The 26,275-nt window shown below is 34.2% G+C and overlaps 1 protein-coding gene across 2 annotated transcripts in view; it reads right to left on the bottom strand.

Annotated features, from left to right (window-relative positions):
- LOC143239023 (uncharacterized) overlaps positions 1 to 25,807 on the bottom strand; it is a 78,895-nt gene extending 53,088 nt beyond the window's left edge. For both annotated transcript variants that reach the window (XR_013020916.1, XM_076479756.1), the window contains exon 1: positions 25,092 to 25,807. Coding sequence is in view for 1 of the 2 variants with exons in the window: in XM_076479756.1 (XP_076335871.1) it covers positions 25,092 to 25,632 (541 nt within the window). In the remaining variant the exon portion in view is untranslated. The remainder of the gene's footprint in view (positions 1 to 25,091) is intronic.
- Between the last annotated feature and the right edge of the window lie 468 nt (positions 25,808 to 26,275).

Below are 26,275 nucleotides of genomic sequence, written 5' to 3' on the forward strand. Positions count from 1 at the left end.
GACCCACCTGGCCATGCCGGGCCCGAAATATTGCCTGAATCCTTTTAACTTGCCTTGAATCCTTCTCTATAAGTTAATTCAGTAGAACTTCCGCGTGAGGGTGCTACCGTCGCAAAAAATATGGAATCATATTCTGACGAAATCATTTCCTTTTGTTTTTTTCGAAACCGTAATTAACATAGCAGATTTCCGTTCTCGTTAGGTTTTATTTTCGTTGTTTATTCTACTTTGCATTCCAGGCACTCGTAATTAAAACGTCAAATGTTAAATAAAGCGAAAAAAAGTTTTCATATTACGAAATGAAAATAACCATTTCTAAGAAATTACTTCTTTGAGACGGAATTATGTACGCTGGGAATTAATATTATTATTATTTCATCAAAGTTCCTAACAATTCATGCATCGTGTAAAGTTTTAGGACATACAAATTAAGTTCTAATGAAAAACGAAAGGTGTCTTTAGCATAATAAGTTTTCATATCGCACCACGAAAACACAATATACGATTTTTTATTCTTTGAACGGATCGTTTTATAAACAATCGAATAACTCAAGAAATATGCACAATATTTGAATTTGCTAAAAAATTATGCATTTGAAATAGTTTTCGAATAATGTTTTATTTTACTTAGATAAAAAAAATCACATGTAGAGAATCGTTGTTTTGAATAAAGCACAAAGCTACACAATGGGCTATCTGTGCTCTGTCCACCACGGGTATCGAAGCCCGATTACGATGTGTTTAGCTAATACTGATTTTCTCCTGTTGTTAACGAACAACACTGAAAGCCTTAACAAAAATATTGTTCTTCAAAACATTAACAGAGATTATCCATCTTCTGAAACGAACAAAATGAAAACAAAAAATACATGACAATTATTTGTATGAAATTTTCCCCAACATTGGGAGGTTACCACTGGTTGGAATAGCACTACTTCTTGGGAATATTATTACTTGTTACTGTTTGATTTAATCACGAACATAAAGTGGTGAAACAGGATGAGAGCCACAAATAATAAAACAGGGATGTTGTTACGTTGAGGAATGTAAAATATTAGACAGAACCAGTGGGCAGGTAAACTCAAAGGAAACCCAACTTGCAGAAAAGATTATGGATGATGTGATAGTGTTACGGTTACTCAACACTGTGAAAGTTCTTTCAACCAAGGACGTAGAGCATCAGTGTTGTGAAAGTTCCTTTAACTAGAAACGTGGAACATCAACATTGTGTAAGTACCTTCTACCATGGATGTAGGACATCAACATTGTGAAGGTACATTCCACCAGGGATGTAGAACATCAACTTTGTGAAAATTTCTTCCACCAGGGATGTAGAACATCAAAATTGTGAAAGTACCTCCAACTACGGACGTAGAACATCAACCATGTGAATGTACATTCCACCAGGGATGTAGAATCTCAACTTTGTGAAAATACCTTCCACCAGGGATGTAGAACATCAAAATTGTGAAAGTACCTCCAACTAGGGACGTAGAGCATCAACATTGTAAAAATACCTTCCACCAGGGACGTAGAACATCAAAATTGTGAAAGTACCTCCAACTAGGGACGTAGAACATCAACATTGTGATGGTACCTCCCACCAGGGGCGTAGAGCTTTGCATTATTAAATGATCTACTTTTCACCATCAGTCTAGTGATTGAGAGGACTTTTCACCAACAATCTAGTATTTTAGAGGACTTTTCAGCCATTAAGCTAACCCTTGAAAGGGATTTTCACCAAGAAGCCAGTCTTGCAAAGGACTTTCTGCTATATAGCAATTCTTTTGGGTGACTTTCCATTATAAAACTAGGCCTAAAAACGACTTTTCTTCGTTGACTTAGACACTTAGAAAACTTTGTATTATCAGATAAATTTTATAAGGGACTTTTCACTATCAGTTCGCCTTCTGAAGGAATTTTACGCCATAATATAATCCTTTAAAGGACTTTTGATCAACAAGCCCGACCTTTCGAGGACTTCCCACTGTCAAGCCAGTTCTCGAGAGGACATTTTTGTCATCAAACCAGTCTTTTAGAGAACCTTCCGACATGAAGTCAATTTTTTAATAAACCTTTCTGTCGTCAAGTGAGTCCTATAAGCACTTTTGTAATTATCAAGTCAGTCCCTTTAGTGGAGTTTTTATCCCTGTGTTAGAGGAATTTACTTTACGATTTTTATATTAAAAATGCAAAAAAACTAAATCGGTCTGTATATATATAGAACCAAATAGACTCATCATCTTTCAGCTAGAGATACTCAGAAAAAGAAAGTTGTGTACTTGTACCAGGTTCAAAGGTCATACCCTTAAATGTTGAAAAGTTGTATCGAATTATGATTAAAACTAGTTTTATATTGCTTTACGATTATTGGATAACGATGTACCAACAAACATGACGTGTAAACTATATTCCCAATTTTCAAGCGTGTGTGTATATATATATATATATAACTGCTTATGGCACGGCATGGCCAGGTGGTTAAGGTTCTCGAATCGTAATCTAAGGGTCGCGGAGTTCGAATCCCTATCTCACCAGACATGATCGCCCTTTCAGTCGTTGGTTAAAGAGTAGCCCAAGAGTTGGCGATGGGTGGTCTAACGCTGCTAAATTAAGAATGGCTAACGCAGGTAATCCTCGTGCAGCTTTGCGCGAAATTAAAAAAACAACAACAAGAAAAAACAACCGCTCATGTCCACAGAAAATCACTGTTCATGAAATAAATCTCGAAAGAGAAAAACACCAGAATCAGGCTTTGTTTTACCGTACAAGTAATGAAGTTGAAGGTGCACATTTAAAAAGATTATTAGCATGCAAATGAACATGCTTTTATAATATATCAACTTGAGACCATTTCACTACGAACATGATGGAACTGCTGTTTTGTATAAAGATGGCTTATAACAAGACTGTGGTTTATTATTGTGGTAGATAATGACTTATGCTGACGAAGTGGGATCTACATATTAGTATTTTGCAATGTAACGTTATCTATAACACCAATACTGTGGTTTATTATTGTGGTAGATAATGCCTTATGCTGGCGAAGTGGGATCTACATATTAGTAGTTTGTAATGTAATGTTATCTATAACACCAATACCGTGGTTTATTGTTGTGGTAGATAACGCCTTAGCTGGCGAAGTGGGATTTACATATTAGTATTTTGTAATGTAATGTTATCTATAACACCATTTTTATACTAAAGGGTGACTTAATCAAAATCAGCAAAGTGCGCGAAAAAAGTTAGAAATATGGTCTTGATTTTATTACAGAAAAACAAAACAAACAAGAGAGAATCCTCAATAGCTGCGGCACTTTAAATTTATTTTGACAGAATTAGAATAAATTAATTTATGCGATCGTGGATGTGATCAAATATATCAATCAAAAGGGTTTGATCTATTGAGTCCACAGCTGTAATTCGATCTTAAATCAGTCAAAGGATGATGGAAATATGAGCTAAAATTTTGTACTTGGGAAAAATCCCAACAACAAACAAACTCAGAGACGTTTCATGAGCGGCTCAGTCGCGGCTAAAGATCTCTTAAATATTCTGGTGTTAATATTTTGGATAATCGAAACTCATCTTCTCACAATAGTTAAAATCAATATAAACAAACAGTTTGGGTAATGTTTTATAGAGTGAACGAGTCAATAAACGATTAATATTGCTGACTGCATTAGGAATCCCCATCTTGCTATAATTATTACTGTATTCCCATGACAAGAAATAACAAAGAAACAAATATTGGCTGTTAGGTTTAACTAGAAAGCCACCGAGTGGCACAGCGGGGTGTTTGTGGACTTATAACGCTAGAAACAATCAAACTAGCTGTAAAATTAGCAAGGCTGAAGCAGAAGTGTTAGGTCTACCAGGAAAACACAGAATACTCAAACTGAGGAAAGTGAAAGTGTGAAAATTTGAATAACTAATGAAAAGTGGTATCTCTACCAGATACACTATATACAGTACCACTGGTTAGTACCTCTTAGCAGCAGCAATATAATTTGTCTCATAAGAGCTGATGAAACTCAAAGTTGCACCCATAAATCACTTTCTAATATATGCAACTCAGCACGTCACCTGATGAAAACCATAGCAGTTGTAAAGTTGGTATTATTTTGTAGTAGTTTTTACAATATATATATAGTGTGGATCCATTTGAAAAAGTTTTTTTTAGTAGTTTGTACAATGTATATATAGTGTGGATCCATTTGAAGAAGTTTTTTTTAGTAGTTTGTACACTGTATACAGTGTGGATCCATTTGAAGAATTTTTTTTAGTAGTTTGTACAATGTATACAGTGTGGACCAATTTGAAGAATTTTTTTTTAGTAGTTTGTACAATGTATACAGTGTGGACCAATTTGAAGAATTTTTTTTAGTAGTTTGTACAATGTATACAGTGTGGATCCATTTGAAGAATGTTTTTTAGTAGTTTGTACAATATATATATAGTGTGGATCCATTTGAAGAAGTTTTTTAGTAGTTTTTACAATATATATATAGTGTGGATCCATTTGAAGAAGTTTTTAGTAGTTTGTACAATATATATATAGTGTGGATCCATTTGAAGAAGTTTTTAGTAGTTTTTACAATATATATATAGTGTGGACCAATTTGAAGAAGTTTTTTTAGTAGTTTGTACAATATATATATAGTGTGGACCAATTTGAAGAAGTTTTTTTTAGTAGTTTGTACAATGTATACAGTGTGGACCAATTTGAAGAATGTTTTTTTAGTAGTTTGTACAATGTATACAGTGTGGACCAATTTGAAGAATTTTTTTAGTAGTTTGTACAATGTATACAGTGTGGACCAATTTGAAGAATGTTTTTTAGTAGTTTGTACAATATATATATAGTGTGGATCCATTTGAAGAAGTTTTTTAGTAGTTTTTACAATATATATATAGTGTGGATCCATTTGAAGAAGTTTTTTAGTAGTTTGTACAATATATATATAGTGTGGATCCATTTGAAGAAGTTTTTTTAGTAGTTTGTACAATATATATATAGTGTGGATCCATTTGAAGAAGTTTTTTTAGTAGTTTGTACAATATATATATAGTGTGGACCAATTTGAAGAATGTTTTCTTAGTAGTTTTACAATAAATATATAGTGTGGATCCATTTGAAGAAGTTTTTTAGTAGTTTGTACAATATATATATAGTGTGGATCCATTTGAAGAAGTTTTTTTAGTAGCTTGTACAATATATATATAGTGTGGACCAATTTGAAGAATGTTTTTTAGTAGTTTTTACAATATATATATAGTGTGGATCCATTTGAAGAAGTTTTTTTAGTAGTTTGTACAATGTATATATAGTGTGGATCCATTTGAAGAAGTTTTTTAGTAGTTTTACAATATATATATAGTGTGGATCAATTTGAAGAAGTTTTTTAGTAGTTTTACAATATATATATAGTGTGGATCAATTTGAAGAAGTTTTTTTTAGTAGTTTTTACAATATATATATAGTGTGGATCAATTTGAAGAAGTTTTTTTAGTAGTTTGTACAATATATATATAGTGTGGATCCATTTGAAGAAGTTTTTTTAGTAGTTTTTACAATATATATATAGTGTGGATCAATTTGAAGAAGTTTTTTTAGTAGTTTTACAATATATATATAGTGTGGATCCATTTGAAGAAGTTTTTTAGTAGTTTTTACAATATATATATAGTGTGGATCCATTTGAAGAAGTTTTTTAGTAGTTTTACAATATATATATAGTGTGGATCAATTTGAAGAAGTTTTTTTAGTAGTTTGTACAATATATATATAGTGTGGATCCATTTGAAGAAGTTTTTTAGTAGTTTGTACAATATATATATAGTGTGGATCCATTTGAAGAAGTTTTTTAGTAGTTTTTACAATATATATATAGTGTGGATCCATTTGAAGAAGTTTTTTAGTAGTTTGTACAATATATATATAGTGTGGATCCATTTGAAGAAGTTTTTTAGTAGTTTTTACAATATATATATAGTGTGGACCAATTTGAAGAAGTTTTTTTAGTAGTTTGTACAATATATATATAGTGTGGATCCATTTGAAGAAGTTTTTTAGTAGTTTTTACAATATATATATAGTGTGGACCAATTTGAAGAAGTTTTTTAGTGGTTTGTACAATATATATATAGTGTGGACCAATTTGAAGAAGTTTTTTTTAGTAGTTTGTACAATGTATACAGTGTGGACCAATTTGAAGAATGTTTTTTTAGTAGTTTGTACAATGTATACAGTGTGGACCAATTTGAAGAATGTTTTTTTAGTAGTTTGTACAATGTATACAGTGTGGACCAATTTGAAGAATGTTTTTTTAGTAGTTTGTACAATATATATATAGTGTGGATCCATTTGAAGAAGTTTTTTTAGTAGTTTTTACAATATATATATAGTGTGGATCCATTTGAAGAAGTTTTTTAGTAGTTTTACAATATATATATAGTGTGGATCCATTTGAAGAAGTTTTTTAGTAGTTTGTACAATATATATATAGTGTGGATCCATTTGAAGAAGTTTTTTTAGTAGTTTGTACAATATATATATAGTGTGGATCCATTTGAAGAAGTTTTTTTTAGTAGCTTGTACAATATATATATAGTGTGGACCAATTTGAAGAATGTTTTCTTAGTAGTTTTTACAATAAATATATAGTGTGGATCCATTTGAAGAAGTTTTTTTAGTAGTTTGTACAATATATATATAGTGTGGATCCATTTGAAGAAGTTTTTTTTAGTAGCTTGTACAATATATATATAGTGTGGACCAATTTGAAGAATGTTTTTTTAGTAGTTTTTACAATATATATATAGTGTGGATCCATTTGAAGAAGTTTTTTTAGTAGTTTGTACAATGTATATATAGTGTGGATCCATTTGAAGAAGTTTTTTAGTAGTTTTTACAATATATATATAGTGTGGATCAATTTGAAGAAGTTTTTTTAGTAGTTTTTACAATATATATATAGTGTGGATCAATTTGAAGAAGTTTTTTTTAGTAGTTTTTACAATATATATATAGTGTGGATCAATTTGAAGAAGTTTTTTTAGTAGTTTGTACAATATATATATAGTGTGGATCAATTTGAAGAAGTTTTTTTAGTAGTTTTTACAATATATATATAGTGTGGATCAATTTGAAGAAGTTTTTTTTAGTAGTTTTTACAATATATATATAGTGTGGATCAATTTGAAGAAGTTTTTTTTAGTAGTTTTTACAATATATATATAGTGTGGATCAATTTGAAGAAGTTTTTTTTAGTAGTTTTTACAATGTATATATAGTGTGGATCAATTTGAAGAAGTTTTTTTAGTAGTTTTACAATATATATATAGTGTGGATCAATTTGAAGAAGTTTTTTTAGTAGTTTGTACAATATATATATAGTGTGGATCCATTTGAAGAAGTTTTTTAGTAGTTTTTACAATATATATATAGTGTGGATCAATTTGAAGAAGTTTTTTTTAGTAGTTTTTACAATATATATATAGTGTGGATCCATTTGAAGAAGTTTTTTTAGTAGTTTTTACAATATATATATAGTGTGGATCCATTTGAAGAAGTTTTTTAGTAGTTTTACAATATATATATAGTGTGGATCAATTTGAAGAAGTTTTTTTTAGTAGTTTGTACAATATATATATAGTGTGGATCCATTTGAAGAAGTTTTTTAGTAGTTTGTACAATATATATATAGTGTGGATCCATTTGAAGAAGTTTTTTTAGTAGTTTTTACAATATATATATAGTGTGGATCAATTTGAAGAAGTTTTTTTTAGTAGTTTGTACAATATATATATAGTGTGGATCCATTTGAAGAAGTTTTTTTTAGTAGCTTGTACAATATATATATAGTGTGGACCAATTTGAAGAATGTTTTTTTAGTAGTTTTTACAATATATATATAGTGTGGATCAATTTGAAGAAGTTTTTTTTAGTAGTTTTTACAATATATATATAGTGTGGATCAATTTGAAGAAGTTTTTTTTAGTAGTTTGTACAATGTATATATAGTGTGGATCCATTTGAAGAAGTTTTTTAGTAGTTTTTACAATATATATATAGTGTGGATCAATTTGAAGAAGTTTTTTTAGTAGTTTTTACAATATATATATAGTGTGGATCCATTTGAAGAAGTTTTTTAGTAGTTTTACAATATATATATAGTGTGGATCCATTTGAAGAAGTTTTTTTAGTAGTTTGTACAATGTATATATAGTGTGGATCCATTTGAAGAAGTTTTTTAGTAGTTTTTACAATATATATATAGTGTGGATCCATTTGAAGAAGTTTTTTTAGTAGTTTTTACAATATATATATAGTGTGGATCCATTTGAAGAAGTTTTTTTTAGTAGTTTGTACAATGTATATATAGTGTGGATCCATTTGAAGAAGTTTTTTTAGTAGTTTTTACAATATATATATAGTGTGGATCAATTTGAAGAAGTTTTTTTAGTAGTTTTTACAATATATATATAGTGTGGATCCATTTGAAGAAGTTTTTTTAGTAGTTTGTACAATATATATATAGTGTGGATCCATTTGAAGAAGTTTTTTTAGTAGTTTGTACAATATATATACAGTGTGGATCCATTTGAAGAAGTTTTTTAGTAGTTTGTACAATATATATATAGTGTGGATCCATTTGAAGAAGTTTTTTTTAGTAGTTTGTACAATGTATACAATGTGGATCCATTTGAAGAAGTTTTTTTTAGTAGTTTGTACAATGTATACAATGTGGATCCATTTGAAGAAGTTTGATTCATCCGAAAGTTTATCTCTTTTAGTAAGAATGTGCGATAGTTCTTTTTAACGCAAAATATTAATGCATTTAGATAAATTAAGATTATAATTAGAAAATAAAGGCATATGGATTAACTTAGACGACCAGGACCGTCCAAAATGAGACTTGTAAATTTTGTATCCCAGTATTAGTAAGAAAAGTGTGGCGTCTTGTAAGAGGTGATAATCACGAACACAAAGGTTAGTGGCAACATCTGTCCAGGTGTCTCAGAAAATAATACATTAAGTAATACAGAAGAATTATCTGAGGAAAAAACAATAGAAGTTACGTGTACACAAGCTGCTTCTACGAAGTAATTGTTCAGTTGTCGAATACCTCAAATAGCTGAAGAATTTAGCTGGTGTTCATGTTATTCAATATGAAGACATACAGGTCAAGTCACCAGACGTAACGCCTGTAGATGTTTGATCGAACTGATGAATGGACACTGTGAAACTTTTGTCTTCATACACTAGAATGATTATTGAAAGGCATGCAGGGACGAGTGTCTTGCTTTGGATATTATAAGCTTACAACGGATCCCTTTGCACTGGAAATTATTCTGTAGGACTATTGTCAAGAGTCACATCCGTCAGCTGGAGCACAACTAGACAAGCCTCCAAAATGGTTTTAATATAACATGCTTAACCACTATTCTTTTAGTTAACTGAATAATATATTTCTCGTTGCTGATCCAATTTTACCCTAGCCTACATTTTCAGTTATACAATAATCGATCAGTTCATACAATAATCGATTAAATTTTTTCTACAATCCGATGTTATCTTCATTTATTGTTTTTACTATTTATAAACGTTTATTTATATTTGCGAACCTATGGACAAGTGTGTGTTAACAAAAGGTTTGTTTGTCGTTTGTAGTTAAACACAAAACTATGCAATGAGCTGATCTGTACTGTACCCATCACAGGTATCGGAACCCGGTTTTTAGTGTTATGCGTCCGCAAACTTATAGCTTTGTTTGTTTTAGTAGTTTGTTTGTTGTTTTTTTAAATGACTCAAAGTTCTGAATTACGGTTAAAATGTCATCTTAGTATCTTCTACATTTGTGACAACCAAATACGCTACATTTCCTTGGCCATTATGATGAACGAAATCAATAACACTGAAAATGTCTATGTTTTATCCACGCAGCAGAAATTGAACATCGGATTTTAAGGTTATAAGTTCGTAGACTCACAGCTGACCCCCACCGCCAGAGTCATTGTTCGAGCTTATGCGGTACTGTTGTGTTGTATATTGAACACCAGTCTTCAACATAATAGTTATCTTACTACAATACAGTATTTGCACAATTTTCTAAAGATATTTATATTTACGCCCCTATCTTAAAGTAGCCGATAGTTAATAGCAGTGTCTCGTTTTTCTAATGCTAATTGTCTGCAATTTCACAGACAAAGTGCAACTCGTAAGCATAACAATAGTTTAGAAATGAAAATCTGCATCTCAAATATTACGTAAAGACTGGAGCACTTATCTCTGAGGTAGAACAGATTGATGACCATTTGAGAACCAAGTGCAGTTTGCCTTTGTCCAGTGTAATGTTTTTGGAAGATTTTGATGAATCAATGTGCAAGTAATTATGGTTAATATTACTTCATGAAAACCAAATCACGTAAATGTGTATCATTTGATTCAGCACGAGAAATAAATATCACCCAAAGCTCACCTTGGGGCAAGGTTAGCTTCATTAAGTAACGCTACTCCTTGACCTCTGGTTTCTTTAAGTGTTCCTGAAATTCTAACCGTAAAGCACCTCAAAACTTTCTGAGAAAGTTTACTTTCCGACTAGTCCATCAAGTTAGCCTGGTGAAACAACCCAAAATTATCACGATTGTTACAACACTTACGTCTGTAGTTTCATCTAATCTACAAAGACGGTCACGCACCGTTGCGCTCCTAGGAACAAATTTAATTGCTATCGAAGACAAAACTGAACATGTGGTGATAAGGGTCAGGATTCCTTAAGGGATTTTTCTTTTATTCTGCATGAAAACTTAAGTTGACTGCTTTAAGCTCCACATCAACAAAGTAGCAAGTCTGATGGCTTACAATGCTAAAAATGGACACACTATAGACATTCCATTTTGTGATTTTGTACTTCATCATAAACAAACAAAGGATGTTTTAAAATGTTCACTCAAACATTATACTCAGATTCCTACGCATGAAAATATAGTTTCATAAATTATTACGGCCCTCCAAACGAAATCACAATATATTGTTTGAAATTAAGCGCTGTGCTATACAATAGGCTACCTGTGCTTTGCCCACCACGAGTATCGAAACTCGGTTTTTAGCGTTGTAAAGCCGCAGACATACAGCTTCGCTGTTGGGGAAGAGGGCATATATATATGTAATCTTATCGAGATCTGTTTCTGAAGTTTTAAACCCGGGGAAGTTTCACATGACGTGGGCGAATTAAAACAAGAAAACGCGCCAAAATATTGCCTTTCACACTATAAGCATTCTGTTCTTCCTTAATTAACGCAACGTAACTGTTTATTATGCCCGTATCTGATAGGCAGCACGTTTAGGAAGACGCGTTAATATTTTAAAACCAATTGCTCAGCTCAGTTAACGTAACCTGTCGAGCTAAATACGTTTGCGCAAGGTGCGTGAAATAAATACGCTTTTCTTCTTCTTGTTGTTTGTTTTGCTGTTCACGAGCTCGGTGTAAAACAAAAAGGGATGGAAACTTAGACTGAAACCTGGGAACTTTCCGGTTGAGGCATTAGTATACTTTATACCTCATTAACTGTAAGACTACTACTAACTAACAACACTACACGTGGACAGTTTTAAAATTTTTAATCGTTGAAAACGAAGTGGGTGTAAGATTTCAGAGCGAGTAGGTAAGGGGAACAATTAGTTGTGTGCCGGTGAAATGACGGAGTTCGGTTGACGGTGATGGAGACGGATGGAAGTGAGAGGCAGTTGTGTCGAAGACATCGCTGCTGTACTGACAATGGCACGACCTCTAGCACCCTATAACTGTCTTCTGCATGCCTTACTGATGAATGCTCAGCAAATACGCCCTGTTACAGCGAGGAAAATTGTGTAACTATAAAGAAACAATATTCGCGAAATTGAACGTAGAATTATTCCTATTGCGGAGGTGGTTTTGTAGGTATCGGAAAACAAACAAAACTTTTATTTAACCTTAAACAAAGTTAGCCTTGTTCGAAAAAAAATGTTGTGTAACGTATTTTCGAATCCCACAGCTGTAATTTTACAGATATAAAAAAAAACTAAAACTGAAAGTCCGATTCTTGGTGGTAGACATAACCCACAGTATGATTTGTTATAAAACAAACAAATCGAGATTGAATGTTTTCTAAAACAAAGCTAGCACTAAGTTTAAAGTGTTTAGTAAGATTAAATGCTAGTTTTTAATCAATTGTAGTTAAACTTTCCATATAACTTTAATTATTACATTTGGTAGAAATAGTAGATTTTTAATGAAGAAATAGTATTACTTATTAGACCGAAGAATTTCTATTTTAGAACTAGATACTTTTTAGGTTGCTTTGTAGAGATAGAACATACAAAGAGGAAATACTTATGTATAGAGAAAATACGCAAAGCGCTTAGAATTAAGAATGGTGAAGAGTCGCTTTTAGAATACATAAAAAGTAATGGTGTTTAGATAAAGTGTAAGTAGTTGTGGTGTTTAGTGTACGTAATGAGAGAGTAATGGTGTTTAGATAAAGTGTAAGTAGTTGTGGTGTTTAATTCACGTAATGAGAGAGTAATGGTGTTTAGATAAAGTGTAAGTAGTTGTGGTGTTTAGTGTACGTAATGAGAGAGTAATGGTGTTTAGATAAAGTGTAAGTAGTTGTGGTGTTTAGTGCAACGTAATAGAGAGAGTAATGGTGTTTAGATAAAGTGTAAGTAGTTGTGGTGTTTAATCCACGCAACGAGAGAGTAATGGTGTTTAGATAAAGTGTAAGTAGTTGTGGTGTTTAATCCGCGTAACGAGAGAGTAATGGTGTTTAGATAAAGTGTAAGTAGTTGTGGTGTTTAAATCCACGCAACGAGAGAGTAATGGTGTTTAGATAAAGTGTAAGTAGTTGTATTGTTTAGTCCACGTAACGAGAGAGTAATGGTGTTTAGATAAAGTGTAAGTAGTTGTGGTGTTTGGTCCACGCAATGAGAGAGCAATGGTGTTTAGATAAAGTGTAAGTAGTTGTATTGTTTAGTCCACGCAACGAGAGAGTAATGGTGTTTAGATAAAGTGCAAGTAGTTGTGGTGTTTAGTGCAACGCAATGAGAGAGTAATGGTGTTTAGATAAAGTGTGAGTAGTTGTATTGTTTAGTTCACGCAATGAGAGAGTAATGGTGTTTAGATAAAGTGCAAGCAGTTGTGGTGTTTAGTCCACGTAACGAGAGAGCAATGGTGTTTAGATAAAGTGTAAGTAGTTGTGGTGTTTAGTGCAACGTAATGAGAGAGCAATGGTGTTTAGATAAAGTGTAAAGTAGTTGTGGTGTTTAGTCCACGCAATGAGAGAGAAACAATGGTGTTTAGATAAAGTGTGAGTAGTTGTATTGTTTAGTTCACGTAATGAGAGAGTAATGGTGTTTATGTAAAGTGTAAGTAGTTGTGGTGTTTAGTTCACGTAATGAGAGAGTAATGGTGTTTAGATAAAGTGTAAGTAGTTGTGGTGTTTAGTTCACGTAATGAGAGAGTAATGGTGTTTAGATAAAGTGTAAGTAGTTGTATTGTTTAGTTCACGTAATGAGAGAGTAATGGTGTTTATGTAAAGTGTAAGTAGTTGTATTTTTTATTCACGTAATGAGAGAGTAATGGTATTTAGATAAAGTGTAAGTAGTTGTGGTGCTTAGTTCACGTAATAAGAGAGTAATGGTGTTTAGATAAAGTGTAAGTAGTTGTGGTGTTTAGTTCACGTAATGAGAGAGCAATGGTGTTTAGATAAAGTGTAAGTAGTTGTATTGTTTAGTTCACGTAATGAGAGAGTAATGGTGTTTATGTAAAGTGTAAGTAGTTGTATTTTTTAATTCACGTAATGAGAGAGTAATGGTATTTAGATAAAGTGTAAGTAGTTGTGGTGTTTAGTTCACGTAATGAGAGAGTAGTGGTGTTTAGATAAAGTGTGAGTAGTTGCATTGTTTAATTCACGTAATGAGAGAGTAATGGTATTTAGATAAAGTGTAAGTAGTTGTGGTGTTTAGTTCACGTAATGAGAGAGTAGTGGTGTTTAGATAAAGTGTGAGTAGTTGTATTGTTTAGTTCACGTAATGAGAGAGTAATGGTGTTTAGATAAAGTGTAAGTAGTTGTGGTGTTTAGTTCACGTAATGAGAGAGTAATGGTGTTTAGATAAAGTGTAAGTAGTTGTGGTGTTTAGTTCACGTAATGAGAGAGTAATGGTGTTTAGATAAAGTGTAAGTAGTTGTGGTGTTTGGTTCACGTAATGAGAGAGTAATGGTGTTTAGATAAAGTGTGAGTAGTTGTGGTGTTTAGTTCACGTAACGAGAAAGCAATGGTGTTTAGATAAAGTGTAAGTAGTTGTATTGTTTAGTTCACGTAATGAGAGAGTAATGGTGTTTAGATAAAGTGTAAGTAGTTGTGGTGTTTAGTTCACGTAATGAGAGAGTAATGGTGTTTAGATAAAGTGTAAGTAGTTGTGGTGTTTAGTTCACGTAATGAGAAAGTAATGGTGTTTAGATAAAGTGTAAGTAGTTGTATTGTTTAGTTCACGTAATGAGAGAGTAATGGTGTTTAGATAAAGTGTAAGTAGTTGTGGTGTTTAATTCACGTGATGAGAGAGTAATGGTGTTTATGTAAAGTGTAAGTAGTTGTATTTTTTAATTCACGTAATGAGAGAGTGATGGTATTTAGATAAAGTGTAAGTAGTTGTGGTGTTTAGTTCACGTAATGAGAGAGTAATGGTGTTTAGATAATGTGTAAGCAGTTGTTTAAGACACATAAAAAAGACGTATGAATCCTTTTCTATGGTATTTACAACATATATAGTGGACGTAATTATGATGTTTAGAACACGTGAAAGAAAAACACTGATGATCCTCAAAAGACGTAAAAAAATACTTAAGACTGGTGCTAATGAACGCAAAAAGAAATAACTCTAGTGATTAGAATATGATAAGTGGAAATAACGGAAATATAGGACACGTAAAAAGAGCAAGCATGTATCAGTTTTACCAGTTTACTTTCATGAATATACGAGCTCAATGGCTGCTCACGTTTATTAACAGACCACATAATTGTTTTCTTCAACTTTCGTAAATGCATTTCCTCAAGAATGTTTTCACCTCTGTTGATGTATTAAAAATGTTCTTCACTTGTTTTTCGAGTAGCTAATGTAATCTAACAAAGGTCTTAACATAGAGTACTTTATCCTGTTTCATAAGTGCTTTTAGACTATGTAGAGTTGCGTCAGCGTTTTAATAGATCACTTGACTGGATAAAGTTGACCTGAAATCTATTTCATTGGTAGGATTTCAATACGTTCCAACCAAGAGCCAGAGAACAACAATTTATCATTGAAACGTGTAAAATGCCAATAGCCCTTCAAGACAATATTGCAGTTCATTAAAAAAATGTGTTATGGTTTTGTTTTCCTTTTTTGGGTTATAGTTTCAGCAGTCTGCTTTTATTAAGTTATGTGACAGCGATATTTACATTATCTGAATACATTTTTGTTATTTTATCACACACACATATTTATATATATATATAGAACGTAAGTATCATTCGTGCTATCAAGATAAGAAGTCCTTCATTTTTTTTTTAGATTATCTCTGTCTGAAAATAGAGATAGGACGTTAAAATATTAGAGAGTCCTAATATGAAGTTTCTTCTGGACGATAATGGTGACCACAAAGATACAATAGCATTATATATATTCATAGCAAAAATTCCAGATTGAATTCATTCATTAATGAGTTGTGAAATAACTGAAAATTTGCATAATTATAGAAATGCTTCATCACCAGTTTTATGAACATCTTTTTCCATTCAAATCCATCATACGTCAAAATGGTTTAAGTTTATCAAATGAGTATTCATATAGATTAACGCTGAATTACATTAGATTACTTCCTATTTGTCAATGACTATTTTTTATATTGTATTATACAGTGTTGCTTTATCTGGGCTGTTCTCGACATGCAATAATTGAAAATCTGTACGTCTGTCTGCAAAATGTGGGAGTTACCAGTTCAAAAATAGAGGTAGGTAGCTACACATAGAATAAAACAGTGAATGCATAAATTACAGTAATGCACTGTTGGGGTATCTCTTAAATCGAGTGGATGTTGACAGTTAAGTTCTGTCCTCTTCAATATATGTAAGTCTCGTAATCTGAGGGTCGTAGATTCGAATTCCCGTCACACCAAACATGCCCGGCCTTTCAGCCATGGAATTTTATAAAGTGATGGTCACTTCCACTGTTCGTTAGTAAAAGAGTTGCTCAAGAGTTCGTGGTGCGTGGTGATGACTAGCTGCCTTCCCTCTAGTCTTACACTGCTAAATTAGGGACGACTAGAGCAGATAGCCAGCCCTCTTGTAGCTTTAGACGAAATTAAAAACCAACAGACGAACATATGCAAAGCTGATCTGGTTAGATCATTGAAAGACTTGGGTTTACATCACAGACACACGTTAACGATGTGCAAGAAGCCTGTATTAGTGGTCTACAGATAACAAAATCTCCATCAACCGGATAACGTCTGCTGGATGTTGGCTGCTAGATCTCACGCTGACAAAACGAGAACCATATGAAACTCCGTCATTTTTCTGAATGATATGATAATATGTCTGCACGTTTCGATCATTTGAGAGAGAAAGCAGTAAAGAATCTTTTCAACTAGTTCAGAACCTCAACAGGATCAACAGTCACGATCAGAGTTGAGCGATGGACAAATTACAGACAGTGAAAACACGGTCATGAGAACAGCTAAACTATCACTGCCTAATACACTGTACTTTTAGTATTGTTTGAGCGGCGTTATTAGAAGACTAAGGACTTTAGCCAGCCAAGTGGTACTCGAAATGACCACAAACATATCTCACTCACTACGTCTGGTCTTGTGTGAGAGAGAACAGATGACGTAATACTATAGACATTGAGATCTGCTAAGTCTCGGGTAAATAAGGCCGAGAAAGATGTTGGGAATACATGTGCCCTGGTAAAAAACACACACACACAAAAGCATTCAGTGACTCTTGGCAGATAATATTAAGTTAAAGGCAATGAAGGTTGGTAGCAGGATGTGAACGAAACTACGTTGGGACTGGTCCACACAACCAAAGTCGCGTAATGGACATATTAGTAGTGACTTTGATCATAGCAATAGATGGTTCATTCTGAAAAATACTTAATTACACAAACAAGAGCAGTATGGATAGAGGGAGAGTCATTTAGCAACCAGAGCTGGTCTATTCATTTCAGAGCAGATTGTGAAGCACTTATCTGGATGACCAGTTAAAAAAGGTCGTGGTAGGATATTACTTCAAAAAGACCCTATAAACCTCAAAGCAAGACCAGTAATATGTATTTGTCCAAAGAGATGGGTGCAACCTTTGAGAGACTTGAAAGCTCACGAGATAAAGACATATATTACAGGCCACATCGACATAACATTCAACGATAAATTGGATGATCTGGCTGGAAAGGCGCAGTTTCTGAGTGACCTGGAAAGTCCTTCGAATTATTTCGTCAATTAAATAGCACATAAACTGAGAGAACAGGGAGAGATAGAACAGACGTCCGTTGGTCAACGGGAAGACTAGAGGAACGAAGAGATGGGGATTATGAAGGGGGAGCAAGAGCCAACGTGTGGGGAAAGGACAGATAATTCTAAAATCTAATTCGATTTATACCAAAAGATAAACACCCGAGTAGATTATTAAATGGAGGAGAGCCTATGACAAACACCCTAAACTTACAATAATGTAATAGTATAAAAATAATGATGTTTGAATTGGGTAACTGGTGTTTAAAATGAGAATAATTATCGACAAATGTTTGTTTGTTTTTTGAATTTCGCACAAAGCTACTCGAGGGCTATCTGTGCTAGCCGTCCCTAATTTAGGAGTGTAAGACCAGAGGGAAGGCAACTAGTCATCACCACCCACCGCCAACTCTTGGGCTACTCTTTTACCAACGAGTAGTGGGATTCACCGTAACATTATAACGCCCCCATGGCTGAAAGGGCAAGCATGTTTGCCGCGAGAGGGATGCGAACCCGCGACCCTCAGATTACGAGTCGCACGCCTTAACACGCTTGGCCATGCCGGGCCTACGACAAAACTAAGAACTATAATATGAAAATTAAATTGCTTCCTGTCAGTTAGCTGCTTTACTTGCAGTCTGTTTGGCCAGCATGGCCAGATGGTTAAGGCGTTCGACTCGTAATCTGAGGGTCGCGGGTTCGAATCCCCGTTGCACCAAACATGCTCGCCCTTTCAGCCGTGAGGACGTTATAATGTGACGGTCAAGCCCACTATTGGTTGATAAAAGAGTAACCCGAGAGTTGGCGATGGGTAATGATGACCAGCTGCCTTCTCTCTAGTGTTATACTGCTAAATTAGTAACGGTTAGCGCAGATAACCCTCGAGTAGCTTTGCGCAAAATTCAAAAACAAACAAATAAAAAACAAGCGGTCTGTTTTTAGGGTTAGGGATAAGGGAACGATACATTGACTGCGCATTGTTTTCTCTATAATATCAAAAATAAACATGTAAATATTCAAAACGCGAAATAAGAATACATTATTACCATAAATGTCTAAGTACTTTTAAGCCTTATTTAAATAGAGGTACGCTGAGGTAACTAAAATACTATAGATATGATGTACAATGCACCAAGACAAAGAATATAATCCGTTATATCGATTGATAGATTGAGCTTCGTATATATAAATATATGTTTGGATATAAACAATTTCTATAAGAAAGAGTGCCATGGCTCACTTCTAGAATTCATAGGTAGTTTTTACTGGCAAAGTTTATTTAACGCAGTCTAACGATCACTCGAATTTTACAATTTACTATCTTAGTAGGTGTTACTCCCAGGAAGTCAGTAGCTTTCCTACCTTACAGTCTGTCAACAAAGTTCACTTAACGCAGTCTAACAATAACTCGAATTTTGCGATTGAAAAAACCAAGCTCTTTTATACGGGTACTTTTTATAACGTAGTGAAATACTATAAATGTTACAATCCTCGTTTCACAAAGACTTTTTTTTTTACGTTTGGCACTGACATACAATGGTCACTGTTATAAAACTGTCTCTTGTTACAGACTGTTCATTTGGAGTTATTTTGTCTGTTAGTCGGTTTGTCACTAAAACGAAAGCAGATGACAATGTAGTAACGTCTACGAAACGCGATAGTTAGGGACATGAACTATCTGATTTACACTTTCAGTTCAACCTTGTTTCCGTGTCTTCTTATTTTGTTGAAGTGATATACAAACGTTATTTGTTTTAATTTATCATTAACCAGAGGGAAGGTAGCTAGTCATCACCACCCTCCGCCAACTCTTGGGCTACTATTTATCAACGACTAGTGGGATTGACCGTCACATTATAACGCCCCACACAGCTGAAAGGGCGAGCATGTTTGGTGTGACGGGGATTCGAACCCGCGACCCTCGAATTACGAGTCGAGTGCCTTAACCACCTGGCCATGCAGAGCCCAGTGCACAACTAATTAACCATTCCTAAAGCCGGTTCTTTCCAACATTTATAGTAAGTAGTATGGATGTTGTGGTGTTATCTTTTAACTAATGTGTATTGACATGTGAGGGCGAGATTTGTTTTCTACGTATCCCATCTTATTTTTGAAATTCAGTCTTTCACTTAAAACTTTATTAGCAGCGCTGGGGGTCCGGCTTGACCGTAGCTGGCTTTTCCTTCCCACCTTCTTCTCGTAAAAAAGCAAACAAACTAAAGTTATCTCAGGAGTTCAGCCAGGCTCGTGGGCGTATGACAGCTTTGCGTAATTTCTGAAGTGGGCCTCTTAGTCCCTGGGTGCCCTGTGTTACCCCGTCTCATTCTGAAAAATTTTGCACTGGCGAAAACCTCAGAAAGCACTTACCCAAATTGTAATCGAGTTTTGTATTGCGCTAGGAAACGTGGAAGAAAGAAGCTTTAATCGTATACCTCAATAACCATGACCCTATATCACTATCTCACAATTATATTATTTTTATATCATGTGTATGAACGTCACATAATAGGTTAATAACATGTGCACATGTACACAGAAGTTGAGTACGTTATATTAAAATGATTTCAAGCCTTACCACTTTACTGACTGCAGCACTGCAGTGTAATTGTTTATAGCAAAAAACTCAGTAGCAATGTTGTCATGTCCAAATCATGCCATTCTTCCGTGTTTGTATTCTATAATCCACCTAGTTACGAAGACGATGGTTTTTCCAGTGCTCTTTCAAGAGTCCAATCGCACACATATCCATGGATGACTTGATCGGCATGTCTTCGTATTGAATAGGATGGATACTAGTTTCATTCTCTAACTGCTTTAGCAGATATGTCGTGCAGCAACTTGTGTGGTTTATCCACAAGGTGACCCTTCCTGTTTATATTGTGTACTGTTACCTGAAGCACGTGGATCGCTTTTGCTAAAAATCTGTGTTTGTAAATCGTCACGTGTGACAAGACGTCACACTGTGTTTGTGACAGCTGAGGTACAACTTGTTGTAGCCTTTTCCCGTAGTATTTCACTACCAACAAAAAGTTAAACAGTGTCAAATTCCGTTCGATCTTGACTTTATTCTGGCAGTGGATGTCACGACGTGGCCAAGTAGCAAGGGCGCTCGACTCGTAATCTGAGGGTCGCGGGTTCGAATCCCCATAACACCCACGGCTTGTTTTGAATTTCGCCCAAACATACGGACGTGGTTGTCACATGATTTAATGACTTGCCTATTCAAATTTGGTTGAATAAAACGTTCTCTGCCTCTACAGTACAGAACTACATCAATGACGATGTTGTAGGGTCTACTGATGTCATTGTTCCGCTACTTGATGCAAGAATATTAAACCATGCAGTGAGTGCGGGAGCTTTATAATAAAGGAAATTCCTGTCAAGTTTCTAGGACAAATATATATACAACTCAATGTTATAGCTAGAAAAAAACTTAAATATGCCACAGTATCATGGTGACTGCGTTTCAATAACCTGGTTATTTAACAGAGCCCAATTATTAAGAAAACAAACAAATCTGGAGCGTAACTAACAAACACTATCGCGCATTCAAATAGTACTTACGAAATACTGTAATGTGATATCATTGTGTAGAATGCTTCAAATTCTGCTATACGATTAATAATCAAGAATCGACAATAAATTTTAGTATAACTATTTATTTAAATATTTATCAAATGCAACAAAGTGACGAAAGTTTGAAAATATAATGAAAGAAAAACCTTAATTTTCTACGAATCCATTCATCTATTAGTTCCAACGAATGAAACCAACTAATTTAGTTTAACATCCGCAGTGAAATCAGTTAGTCCTCAAATAACCCTTTGTAATTATGAGATCTGTAATATTTATTTTCATCATCAGTAATTTTAAATTATTCTTAATTTTGCTAAAAAAACTATCTGAACCCTGAATATGTGTTAAATAACTGACTTGTGTCAATAAGCTTGTCGACGGCATACTACATTTACTCAACTGTCGAATAACTTACTTGAGTGTATCCTGCCGCATTGATGAATACTTATTTTTTTTAATATGATAGGATTTTCATTATTTAACATCTTTGAGTCAGTAGAAATTGTTGAATACATGACATGGCCTAATACTGTAGAACTGTTGTGTATATATACAAGTAAATTGTCATAATACTATAGAATTGTTGAATATGTAACTTGTACTAAAACTGTAGAATTGTTGAATGTGTAACTTGAATTATCTTAATGCTGTAGAATTGTTGAATATGTAACTTGACTTAGCTTAATACTGTAGAATTGTTGAATATGTAACTTGAATTATCTTAATACTGTAGAATTGTTGAATATGTAACTTGAATTATCTTAATACTGTAGAATTGTTGAATATGTAACTTGAATTATCTTAATACTGTAGATTTGTTGAATATGTAACTTGAATTATCTTAATACTGTAGAATTGTTGAATATGTAACTTGAATTATCTTAATACTGTAGATTTGTTGAATATGTAACTTGTATTATCTTAATACTGTAGATTTGTTGAATATGTAACTTGACTTACCTTAATACTGTAGATTTGTTGAATATGTAACTTGAATTATCTTAATACTGTAGAGTTGTTGAATATGTAACTTGAATTATCTTAATACTGTATAGTTGTTGAATATGTAACTTGAATTATCTTAATACTGTAGAATTGTTGAATATGTAACTTGAATTATCTTAATACTGTAGAATTGTTGAATATGTAACTTGAATTATCTTAATACTGTAGAATTGTTGAATATGTAACTTGAATTATCTTAATACTGTAGAATTGTTGAATACGTAACTTGAATTATCTTAATGCTGTAGAATTGTAGAATATGTAACTTGACTTAGCTTAATACTGTAGAATTGTTGAATATGTAACTTGAATTATCTTAATACTGTAGAATTGTTGAATATGTAACTTGACTTATCTTAATACTGTAGAATTGTTGAATATGTAACTTGAATTATCTTAATATTGTAGAGTTGTTGAATATGTAACTTGACTTATCTTAGTACTGTAGATTTTTTGAATATGTAGCTTGACTTATCTTAATACTGTAGAATTGTTGAATATGTAACTTGAATTATCTTAATACTGTAGAGTTGTTGAACACGTAACTTGACTCATTTTAATACTGTAGAATTGTTGAACACGTAACTTGACTCATTTTAATACTGTAGAATTGTTGAACACGTAACTTGATTCATTTTAATACTGTAGAATTGTTGAACACGTAACTTGACTCATTTTAATACTGTAGAATTGGTGGACACGTTACTTGACTCATTTTAATACTGTAGAATTGGTGAACACGTTACTTGACTCATTTTAATACTGTAGAATTGTTGAACACGTAACTTGACTTACCTTAAAACTGTAGAATTGTTGAACACGTAAGTTGACTTATCTTAATACTGTAGAATTGTTGAACACGTAACTTGACTTATCTTACTACTGTAGAATTGCTGAATACGTAACATGACTATATCTTGCATTATTGCCAATTATGTATAGTCCATATATCTTGTAGGATTTCAGATCACAAAACGTTCTAAACAACAAACCCTTGCATTGAAATGTTCACGTGTTAAGAGCTGATATCGACTTGAATTCTGCACATTTCATGTACTAAGTTGTATTTGAATTTTTATAACTTGAATACCTAATATCGTTTATTTCCCTTATGTAAATATCGATTTTGATTATCAATGCCTGCCATGTGGTCTGTTCTGCTCTGAACAGTAAGTTTCATTATGCATTTCTATGCGTTTATCGGAAGTGACATGAAAATAACATAGCTTATTTCACTGCTCTGAAGGATAAGTTTTGGATATCGTTAAGCTGCGCAATAAGCAAGATACAAAAACCACAGAACATAGTTAATGTTACTCAATTCAGTGTTGTTACTTTGGAGACATACGTACGTATTACACATGCTGAAGTCTGCGGTAACAAGTGCCCCTTGTGACTTGAATACGAAGGGTCTCAAGAGGTTATAAAGAGAACTACTCGGGTAAATCGTTTCAAATGTTCTTTCCCAACTCTTTAAAATACCTTTAAATGTGGTATTGTTAAGAAAGCCATGTTATATAGGTTCGTCTTTTTAGTTCCTAACTGTTTTCGTTACTTTCAACAACCACACTATTCACATGAAATCGTCAGTGTGACAGTAATTATACTTAATATAAAAAGGGTTCTGTCATGCCACATGTTCTGTTTGAATTTTTCAGAAAACAAACTTCGGATTCGAGGTGTTTTAAGGAGCACAGACAGAGATTAATTACTCGGGCCTGACAGATGTTGGACCAGCCAGCCCTCCCCAGGATCCGACCGTCTTTCGGTCGACAACAATATATGATTGTGTAGCCTAACTTCCGCTCCTTTTAGCATCACTTATGTTCTCCTGGACGTGGATGATACTATTCGCTTTTACTTTCAAGTTTCGAAAATAGTCAACTGGCTCATAATAGGGAATTCAACACCGTTTTTAAAACAAGAGGAAATAAAACGTTTGTGTTAAAGTAAAGGAAAATACGTAAAAAATACACCCTTCAAACCATGCATTTGAATGTATGCCTAAATTCATTTGATATCGTGGATGTATTCCAGTGAGCTCTGTGATAAGTTCTCTAAAAGGAGAATTTTATTCTAGACTTTTTGTTTACAGATTATGTAAGCGTTACATGCACGTTGCTCAATATATATATATATATATATATATCGTACCATGTAATAAAACCTCTCTCATATCTATCTAGTGAATCTTAACAGAATTGTCGAGAATCGTGCGCATAACTGAAGAGAAACAGGTAACCATTGTCAACAAAACAACTCCATAACCATATGGAAACTGTTCACTAAACGATATCCGTTACGGATACGAATATTTAAACACCGTCACCTTCAAACAACGTTCATAATTACAGTTTCTGTCACAAAGTATTCCTGTACACTAAAACCCGAAAACTATTATTGTTGACAACGGTGACTGCTTGGGGAGAAAAGTTTTGTTCCTTCTACAAAAACGCCTAATTTAATTAACGTCTAACGATTAAGTCAATTACATCTGTTACCGTAAACAGTGTACACACACAGAGATGCATGTAGAAAGCTTAACTAAGTTAGATTCGCCAACGAAGCGCCGTAAAGATAACTAAACTGTAATCTCTAACGCCGTGGCAAAAGAAAGCCCGGCGTGACTCCGCGAACGAAGGTCCTGATTGATCACTGTCACGGGGGCAGGATAAGTGATTGATGCTCACTCGGTGCTCTGCTCACTCCGGCGGCCAGTGGCGCTCACCTCTTACCGACGTTACCATCACACCTTGCATCGTGGGATGATGAACGTAAAGGCTGACGAACTAACACAGTATTCTCAGGTAAGCTCTTATCTTAAACACTCATTACGCACGTGGAGAGAAAGGTGGTGAATTGTAGTCATGGTACTTGTCTGTTTGATAATTGGAAATTCGAGATCGTAAGTAAGCACGGAGTGTTTGTTCACCTAGGACAAAACAATAACAACAAATAAAGAAAACAAAATCAGCTTACCCTGGTGCTGTTTACGAGTGGATTTCTTTTCTTTCATCCAAGGGTATTCGGGGATGGACACGTTGAGTCCGTTGCCCGAGCCGGGATGCTTGGTTGGCGGCGATGGAGATTGTCCTGTCGCTGAACAGACGGCAGGAGTTGGATGCAGTTGATTGGCATTCTCCAGTTGGCAGAGTGTAGGTGGCATGACCGGTCCGTTCATCGAAGATCCCCTGTGAAACGATTCATTGATGTGAGGTAATGCTGTCATGAATTCTGCCATGGACGGCTGGCTGTTGATAAACCCGCTCTCACATCCGTTTTCCATCTCACCGGTGACACCAAAATCCTCACCAAAATTCCGGCATTGTGCAGTAAAAGTTTCGTCGCTAATTTCAGCTGCGAGCTTCTTTGCACCACTTGCATTCAACCAGCGCATTTCTGGATTGATAACGGAATCCGACCATTTCTGTTGCGTCACGTGATCACAAGAACCAATAGCAAACTTCACCGGCTCTGTGAATCGGAGAGACGCCAGCAGCGACTTTGATCCTCCCGCCATGCGCGTGCTCAGCCCCTCTAGTAGCTCCTCCCGTCCCTAAAGAAAACTCTAAGAATTTCCCACTTCAAAATTCTTGCCTTGTCTTAAGACTATAAATTAAAACAACAACAAATCAGGAGAAAAAAAAATCACTTTCGTAAGAATACCATACTTGTATGAGTAAGTTTTTGGATATTTTTTTTTTTTGCGCTAACTACATGTAATTATTGGTTTTACCGCATTAACTTTCGCTGCACATCGAGTGAATTAATAGCTTCTCACAAATCACTAAGCCAAGCCAGCTGACGAGCCAAAGTTTCATTAGAGAAGTAGCAGGCCATGACACTAGGTGCTGACTCCTTTTCAGGTCCTATTTTGGTGAAAACTTTATACAGTGTTTGCCTAAGATGAGGAGAGAATCTCTTTAAGCAACTGCCTTGCTGTTCTAGCGTGCAACGAATGGTGGAGCACTTGTCTCTATCTTGGCGCAACGTGAGGTTGAAATTGAACACATTCCTTTTCCGAGGTGGCGGCACAGAAGGGGCTCATTTAGTATCCAGATGTCGCCACTAACTTCGCGAGTCTTGTTTGGTGTCGTATCGCAATCTTCTGATTACGACCCTGTGAACATCCAAGACGTTTCACCACGGAGACATGTTGTTTT

Source organism: Tachypleus tridentatus, chromosome 2 (genome assembly GCF_004210375.1).
Source record: "Tachypleus tridentatus isolate NWPU-2018 chromosome 2, ASM421037v1, whole genome shotgun sequence".
Taxonomy (NCBI): Eukaryota; Metazoa; Arthropoda; class Merostomata; order Xiphosura; family Limulidae; genus Tachypleus; species Tachypleus tridentatus.